The 9,231-nt window shown below is 33.8% G+C and overlaps 2 protein-coding genes across 2 annotated transcripts; both read right to left on the bottom strand.

Moving 5' to 3' along the window:
• Positions 1-757: 757 nt before the first annotated feature.
• Positions 758-4,058, bottom strand: LOC109586593 (ankyrin repeat domain-containing protein 17-like). The gene is made up of 2 exons (XM_020002792.1): positions 2,597-4,058; positions 758-1,720 (listed from the first exon to the last, which is right to left on the bottom strand). The coding sequence occupies exons 1-2, from the start codon at positions 3,917-3,919 to the stop codon at positions 1,037-1,039; spliced, it is 2,007 nt and encodes a 668-aa protein (XP_019858351.1). The 5' UTR covers positions 3,920-4,058; the 3' UTR covers positions 758-1,036.
• A 483-nt stretch (positions 4,059-4,541) lies between these two features.
• On the bottom strand, positions 4,542-6,347 carry LOC109586594 (uncharacterized). The gene is made up of 3 exons (XM_020002793.1): positions 6,074-6,347; positions 5,733-6,008; positions 4,542-5,687 (listed from the first exon to the last, which is right to left on the bottom strand). Exons 1-3 carry the CDS (start codon positions 6,306-6,308, stop codon positions 4,945-4,947), a joined length of 1,254 nt encoding a protein of 417 aa, XP_019858352.1. The 5' UTR covers positions 6,309-6,347; the 3' UTR covers positions 4,542-4,944.
• Between the last annotated feature and the right edge of the window lie 2,884 nt (positions 6,348-9,231).

The following is a 9,231-nucleotide window of genomic DNA, read 5'->3' as shown; positions in this document are numbered from 1 at the left end:
TATAAATGTACAGTACATTAAATCATAATGTATAGAACACACTGCACATTGTGTAGCATCAGAATTCATCATTACCACACAATGAGATTTTAAATGCATACATTAATACTGTACCATAATGTACATGTATATGTATAGTACACTGTATGCTCACATTGAGAAAAGAAACACCATTAAATGCAATGAATTCATTGATCCACCAATTAACAGTGTCTCATTGATCATTCCATTTAATATGGTGTTTCTTTTCTACAATGGAGCCAGTTCAAGAGGTTTATGATGACAGAGCAGCTGTGAGTAGAAAACAAGAACTAATACAAACTGTACTGACTGATGTGAAGACTCATGAGGTTACCATAGAAACAAACCTAGCAGACATGCTAGAGCAAGATACGTGATAAAAACTGATGAAACTAAAAGGAGGGAAACGTTATCTGTTGGAACAAGTAAGTCCTATAGATTTATAAATGTATTCAAAGTAGAGGTTTCTTCTATAGGATTTATTAAATGTAACCAAACACTGGAACAGATTTAGGGTACGGCAGGGTATATTTGAAAACAAAATAAATATTTGTGCTGTTGATGCACTTAAAAGTATTCAAAGAATAACAAGAAGTGGAGGAACAGAATCATGGCATTAATAATAATGTACATGTAGATCTCCATGTACAATGTCAATGTATAGCATATCTACATTGATAGATAATATTTGTGTTAGCCTGTACCTTTAATTTTTAAAATAAATTTTTATTATAATAGCAATCAAATAGACTATCTTCAGCATACAAATGAAAAAAATACTAGTATTAGACTATTAATCAGCAAATAATAATAATTATTAGTTTTAATCAGCTATAAGTCTAGAAGGATACACACATTTTCATGTTCTCTATAAGAACATAAACTAAACTAAAATGTAATAACTAGACTATAATTAGCATAATAACTTCACATGATGCACATGTAGGTGAGTCAAACAATCATAATTTAACACACAAATTGTTGTGTACTATTTGTCATTGCTGAATATGGTCTATCAGTTATTCCAGACTTTTGAAGATATTGTCATTTCTTGTTGTTTTGCATAAGAAGGATTGTAAGCTTTCATCATAAATGATTTCAATGCATAAAATATTGACTTGATTGATACAGTAAAAGTACTGGATTTCTTATTAGTCAACTCATTATTGTTTGACACTGGATCTGGTTCTCCAGCTGGAGTGTTGGTAATTAGTAGCTCTTTAGTATCAGATCGATCAGACTCAATCTCATTCATGATATCCAGTGCATTCATTCCTTCATCATTTCTTTTGTTAACATCAGCTCCAGTTTGTATTAATGCATCAACTAGTTCAGCATGTCCACATGAAGCTGCTATCATTAATGGAGTTATACCAGCTACCAGTGGAGTATCTGGACTCATACCAAAGTCAAAAATCATACTAATTAATGTTCCTAAATCTCCTTTAGCAGCTGCTTCTAAAAGTTTTCTCTCACTGTTTGAAAGAGTTGTTATTTTCTGAGACAAGTGAATTATCATTGAAGAATGGCCTTCATAACATGAAGCAGTAAAAGCACTAATGATGTGTTCTGGTGTGATGTCACACTCCTCCACTAAGATTGTAACTGCATCAAAATTATTGAATAATGCTGCTACTACTAATGAATGAAACTCTTTACCATCAACAAGGTGAGTGTGATTAGGATGAGACTTAAGTAATGAAGCACCATGGTGCGTGGACTCGCCTGCTGAGATTCACCTGAGGGATAATGTGTTACTTGTACTGCCCCCATCATGATATTATATATATATATATATATATATATATATATATATATATATATATATATAAGCAACTTGATATTTGAAAAAAGGATAATAGATTTTGACAAAGTGCAACAATGCAATTAGCCAATTACTGCACTAATCCATAAAATAAATTATAGGTGTGGTCAGCACCTAGATCTAGCAGAACAGTGCAGTGCAGATAAACATGGCACGTGGGTAGGAGAAGAAGAAAAGCTGAAATTTATTTTAGCATCTGAAGCTCTATTCAAAGAAAGAGTAAGCACAAAACTTTTGCCTAGATATTTAAAAGAGACTGAGATAGTTTGGTTGCTCTTGCTTTCCCCAGTTCTGCCTGAAAATTTTTCGAAGAGGCTAAATCACAAACTTTGAGCAACTGTAACTCGCAAACAAAAAAGAGATTAGAAAATCCCCACATATTTTTTAATCTAGGTACTTTTCTCTACCTATCAATGCTAATCTTGACCAAATAGAGTAAAACACGAAGATTTGGCTAGGAAAAATGGTCTATTCTTGAAAATATTCAGCTTTTGCTACCACGGATTACTATGAAAATACAACGGAGCTAAATAAATTATCTTTTTCTCAAAGCTTAAAAAGAATTATAACTCAGGAGAGCTCAGTAACAAAGATATTGACTAGGAATTAACAGGAATTTTCGTGACAGAATGACAGAATGACAACCCAACTGCTTAGTACCCGCCTACGCAAGCGTGGCGAGTCCAATACGCAAGCGTGGCGAGTCTAACAACTGCTTAGTACCCGCCTACGCAAGCGTGGCGAGTCCAAAAATTTTAATGTTGCATTATGGTTGAGCAACTGAGTACAATTGTCAAGAGGTATGTCACCATCTGTAACAAAAGTTTTAGTTGAGCAAACAAGAGTAAAAGTAAGCGCACTGTGGCCATTATTATTTTGAATGTTAATATCTGGATCTTTACTCAGCAAAAGTTCAACAACCTGGTGATGTCCAAAGTAACTAGCATACATCAAAGCAGTAACTCCATCTTTATCTTGAATATTAATATCTGGATTTTTACTCAATAATAGTTCAACAACCTGGTGATGTCCATTGGCACTAGCACCCATCAAAGCAGTCTGCCTATCATCATCTTGACTGTTAATATCTGGATCTTTACTAAGTAAGAGTTTCACAGCTTGGTGATGTCCATTGGCACTAGCAGCTATTAAAGCAGTCCCTCCATCATTTTTTTTAATGTCAATATCTGGATCTTTACTCAGTAAGAGTTCAACAACCTGGTGATGTCCATTACCACTTGCATACATCAAAGCAGTTGCTCCATTCTTATCTTGAATGTTAATATCTAGATCTTTACTCAGTAATAGTTCAATAACCTGGTGATGACCATAACAACCAGCAGCCATTAAGGCAGTCTCTCCCACATTACTTTGAATGTTAATATCTGGATTTTTACTCAATAATAGCTCAACAACCTCATGATGTCCACTGACACTAGCAGCTATCAAAGCAGTCCATCCATTATTATCTTGAATGTTAATATCTGGATCTTTACTCAGTAATAGTTCAACAACTTGGCTATGTCCAAAGCGACTAGCAGCTATTAAAGCAGTGTCTCCAATTTTGTCATTTTGAGTGTTAATATCTGGATCTTTACTCAGTAAGAGTTCAACAGTCGAGAAATCTCCTGTTGCACTAGCAGCAATCACATGGTCACTGTCAACATCATCTTTGTCAAGAAAACTGCCAAAAATTACATGAAATAGATCTATATTTTGAATTGCTTGCAGTGCAGGATCATTTGCAATAGGAACACCATCAATTGTAACCTCAAAAATACCAATTTCACATAGAGAACTCCCCTGTTTAGAAACTGCTTCTTTTAAAGCCTTGGTGTGTAATTGTGGCATTAGATAAGAACATATAAGATTGGAGGTACCACATTGTATTTCAAAAAGAGTTAAAAAAGAGGATAAGTTAAAATTTTCCACTTCATTTAGTTCAGCAATTGTCCTGGAGCACCATGACTTGTAGAGTTTTAATAGTATCAATGAATAGCCAACACCATCAGGACATTGCATTCCTCTAGTCATCATTGCTAGCTCCAGTAGGCTAGTGGTATCTTTGAACATCTTCAGGTTAGTATTGTATTCTTCTACCTGTTCCTTGATAGGTTCTGTGATAGTACATGGTATTGTAAAAAGGTCAACTTTTAAAAACGAGTAATGAGGCTGGAGCAACTGCACTAGTTGATGAGCATTTTCACAAGTAACATCTTCTCTTATATATGATTGAAACTTTTGTTTTTCTTCTGTTACCAATGCTTTGCTGGTTAAAATATTAATGGCTGCACCAAGAAAACTACTGTCTAATACATGAAAACAATCTTGCAGCCATTGACACTTTTCTTTTATTTTATTTTTAACAATATATATAAATGGACTATACCAAAACTTATAAATACTCACTCCTCTTTCTTTAACAGCCATTTCTAGCATGTCTTCAACTGAAGTGTTATCTTGTGGTATAATTTTTTCTCCTCCAATTGATTTGTATATATGCTGAGAGAGAGCAGTACATGCTAAATAGTTCAATCCAATGTATCCTTTATTGGCTGGTAGTTGTACAAATGGATCGGCACCATTTTGTAGTAACGATTTGAAAATTTCAATGTGTCCACCTTGGCTTGCTAGCATTAGTGCAGTCTGACCATCAGTGATCTTGTAATTTAGTGGTATTTTAAGTTCTATCAGAAGTAGTGCCACATTCTCATATTCTGCATGACTGTCAATATGATTGATGGCATGTAACAGTGAATCTTCAAAAGTGAATTTAATATCTTCTTCCCTTTTTATGATAATGTCATCGTTAATGATTATTTGAAATATACCAAGGTATTGGATAAATTGAATTTTATTTTGTACTTCATCAATAAGAGACTGTGCTGTTGAAAGAAACAAGAATGTAACAGTAATTGATCCATCGACAACTTTAATCAATTTAGCACGACCATGACTATCCCGTTTAAAAAGGAATGCAATGAGCCTTTCAAGGTTTTCCACTGTTTTCTCTTCCCAGTCCCCAGTAAGTTTAATAACAATTTTACAATGTGCTTCTGAAGCTTCATGTGGTAGAAGTACTTGCTTTATTGCATCCTTCATTTGTTGTAGTGCAGTTGATTTTTAAACTGTTTTAATTGTTGTACATACTTGTTAAGTTTCAACTGTAACTCTTTACTGAGAGGGAATTTTTTTGTAAGGTTCTCAATTAAATCAAAATTTAAAAAACTGTAATAAGGCTTAACTAAATGAAGTAGGCTATTAAAATCTTTGCAATTAGTTAGAGGCTCTTCAGTAAGACAATCTTCAAAATAGTCTGCTAAAAAGCCAGCAATTTTTTTAACTTTATATTTCTTATAGTAATTTCTGATGTAACCCATCAATGAAACGAAGTCATTAAAAAGATACTGCATTTTTTGAGGTACTTCATCATCAGAGCTCAGCGGAATTTCTGAAAGAAGAGATAAATCAGTGGATGTTTCAGTGTCAATTTTCAGAGACCATTTCAGACTATGTTTATTCAATACTTCACGTTCCCAATCTTCAGCTAGTGCAATGGCTGCATCTTTAGCTGGGCCACCAGCTTTAGCAAGGCAATGTACAAAATTACAGCATTTGTCCTCTAATTTGGTCATATCTTCTTTGTAAAGAGATAATGATGCCACAAATTCATTTTCAATTTTATCAAAAGAAGGTGAGCTTTTAACATCCCTGCTAATAAGACCCTTAGAAAAAAATTCCACAGTAACAGATTCTAAGCAATGCTTAGTAGCATCAAATAAACAGGAATAATGGGCTCTCAATGTAGTCTGAACTGTTTTAGTGGCATTTATTTGTACTCCTATTTAAGAAATAAAAGATATACAAGATTTAGATAACTTCTAACCTTTCTTGTTACTGTCTGTCAAAATTTGCTGAGCCAAAATGTGTTCATTTGCATTTAAAAGTGACATCATGATTATTGACCATGTTATATCAGGATTATTATCAAGACAGTGTTGAGCTACAGCACTCATGGTGTCCTCTATTGATCCTCTCTCTTTGATTCCAATAATGATATCTTGTGTCATGTTAGGAAGACAACAGACAAACTGTTCCCAAGTACCAGCAGTAAACTTTGAGCTACTCAATAACTCAATCAATTCATCTTTTGTTGGCTTATCTGTAGAAGAATTACATTAGAAATTTAGAATCATAACAAATTAAAACTAGCACCATTTCATATACCAGTAAGAGTGGGTCCAGGATTAAGTTCCACATCTCCTGATATGAAGAGGAGGATAAGAAGACAAAAAATAGACAAAACAAGTCTAGGGGTCTTCACTTGTGTAGTATTACCAGCACTAGCTCTACCAGTTCCACAGTAAGTGTTACCAGTACTAGTACAAGCATTGGGTTGCCTCCAATGGCGGGAACAGTTCCAGGATCCTATTCTAGCTCTCCACTGACACAAATCAATCATGGCTGAAGAATTGACAGTAAAAGTAGAGCTCTTTACAATGCAAAGAGAAGCAGAGGAAGTGAGAAACAAATAGGTCAGGTGAGCATATTACAGTGTCTGATATGCACAGTTGTTACAACAAGTGGTGATAATCATACTCTATAGTCTACTACAGAAAGCCATATGATACCATTTATGGTCAAAGTGAAGGAGTATAAGTCTATGCTTCACAACATGTTTTGACAAGATACAGATAATCAATAGACAAATGCACTTTTACTAATAATATACATTATTATAATGTTGCTAAATATAGCTTTATTGGCTGTCTTGACTCCACCCCTCGTGCTGTTATCAGCCATACAGCACTCTTTACTGTGCTATAACTATTATGTATAGAACACACTGCACATTGTGTAGCATCAGAATTCATCATTACCACACAATGAGATTTTAAATGCATACAATAATACTGTACCATAATGGACATGTATATGTATAGTACACTGTATGCTCACATTAAGACAATGGAGCCAGCTCAAAAGGTTTATGATGACAGAGCAGCTGTGAGTAGAAAACAAGAACTAATACAAACTGTACTGACTGATGTGAAGACTCATGAGGTTACCATAGAAACAAACCTAGCAGACATGCTAGGGTCAAGATACATGATAAGAACTGATGAGTCAGCAAATAATAATAAAGAAACTAAGAGAATTACAAGAGAAGGAGGGAAACTGTTGAAACAAGTAAGTCCTGAACATTATATATGTACTGTACATGTACACAAAGTAGAGATTTTTAGAATTATAGGATTTATTAAATGAGCAAAAATTTACAGGCCTAACACTGGAACAGATTTAGGGTATGGTGAAGTATATTTGAAAACAGAAAAAAATGTGTATAATTACATGTAATAGTAGACTTATAATCAGATCTGTAGAAACCTTTACCTTGTTGTATATATTCTACATGTGTACATGTATGATGTGTATGTGTACATGTGCACTTGTACATGTATAATAATAATAATCATGTGTTATCTGTTATACATACTTTACTTACTGATTGTAATAATTGTTGTTATTAGTTGGAGGATAAGTTTGATAGTGTATGTGAAAGTTCACTGGAGGCTATTGATGCACTTGAAAGTATTCAAAGAATAACAAGAAGTGGAGGAACAGAATCATAACATTAATAATAATGTACAGTACATGTATTAGTATATGTATACGTTGATAGATTATAAGTTCGATTTTCAAAAATTTTTAAAATTAATAGCAATCAAAAAGTACTCTAACTATTATTGTCACTCAAAAAATACAGTTGCATTAGACTATCAATCAGCTAATAATAAAAATTACAATGTTAATTATAACTACATGTACATGTATATTCCACAAATATTCAATTAGACACACAAATATGTACATGTACATATCAAAGTATGAAAACTACAGGGACATGTACATTGTACATTGTACATTGTACAATTACATGTATGTCTCCATAGTAATAAAACTACATGTACATGTACTCTTGAAGTTAAGCAATCCATCATTGATTAAGACACAAAGTGTGGCATATTATTACTTGTCATTGCTAAATTTGGTGTATTACTTCTTCCTGGATAAGGTATCTTCTGTTCTTTTTGCTTGCTATAGTATGGATCATAAGCTTTCTTCATAAATGAATTAAACATGCCAAATATTGACTTGATTGCTGAGACAGTACTTGGTTTTTTATTAGTTGTCTCAACAATGTTTGATACTGGATCTGGTTTACCAGCTGGAGTGTTTGCTATTAGCAGCTGTTTAATTTCAGATCGATCATAAAACTCAACACCATTTACTATATCCAGTGCATTCATTCCTTCATCATTTTTATTGTTAACATCAGCTCCAGCTTGTATCAATACTTCAACTAGTTCAATGTGTCCACATGAAGCTGCTATCATTAATGGAGTTATACCAGCTACCAGTGGAGTATCCGGACTCATACCAATTTCATAAATCATACTAATTAATGTTCCTAAATCTCCTTCAGCAGCTGCTAATAAAAATTTTCTAACGTTAGTTAAAAGAGTTATTTTCTCAGACAGATGAATTATCATTGAAGAGTGACCTCCATAACATGCCTGAGTAGAAGCACTAATGATGTGTTCTGGTGTAATGTCACATTTCTCCATCAAAATTGTAAATGCACCAAAATTATTGGACAGTGCTGCTACTGCTAATGAATGAAGCTTCTTACCATCAATAGTGTGAACATGATTAGGATGACAATCTAATAAAAGTTCCAAAATTTCAATATAATTACCAGAATGTAATGGGTCGGGCAAATGAGTACGCTCATCAAGAGGTGTATCATCTGCAACAAGTTTATTTATTACAAAAATTGAGAGCAATAGAGTAAGGGAAAGTGCAGTTGTTCCATCCTTATTTTGAATGTTAATATCTGGATCTTTACTCAGTAATAGTTCAACAACCTGGTGATGTCCATAGCAACTAGCAAGCATCAAAGCAGTCCATCCATCATTATTTTGAATGTTAATATCTGGATTTTTGCTCAGTAAGAGTTCAACAACTTGGTGATGCCCATTGTAACTAGCAGCCATCAAAGCAGTCATTCCATTATTATTTTGAATGTTAATATCTGGATCTTTACTCAGTAAGAATTCAACAACCTGGTGATGTCCAATGTAACTAGCAGCCATCAAAGCAGTCGATCCATCATTATCTTGAATGCTAATATTTGGATCTTTACTCAGTAAGAGTTCAACAACCTGGTGATGTCCAATGTAACTAGCAGCCATCAAACCAGTCGATCCATCATTATCTTGAATGCTAATATCTGGATCTTTACTCAGTAAGAGTTCAACAACCTGGTGATGTCCATTGACACTAGCAAACATCAAAGCAGTCCATCCATCATTATTTTGAAT

This window comes from Amphimedon queenslandica, unplaced genomic scaffold, assembly GCF_000090795.2.
Source record: "Amphimedon queenslandica unplaced genomic scaffold, v1.1 AMPQUscaffold_12831, whole genome shotgun sequence".
In the NCBI taxonomy this organism is placed as follows: domain Eukaryota; kingdom Metazoa; phylum Porifera; class Demospongiae; order Haplosclerida; family Niphatidae; genus Amphimedon; species Amphimedon queenslandica.
This window is presented reverse-complemented; position numbering and strand designations above follow the sequence as displayed.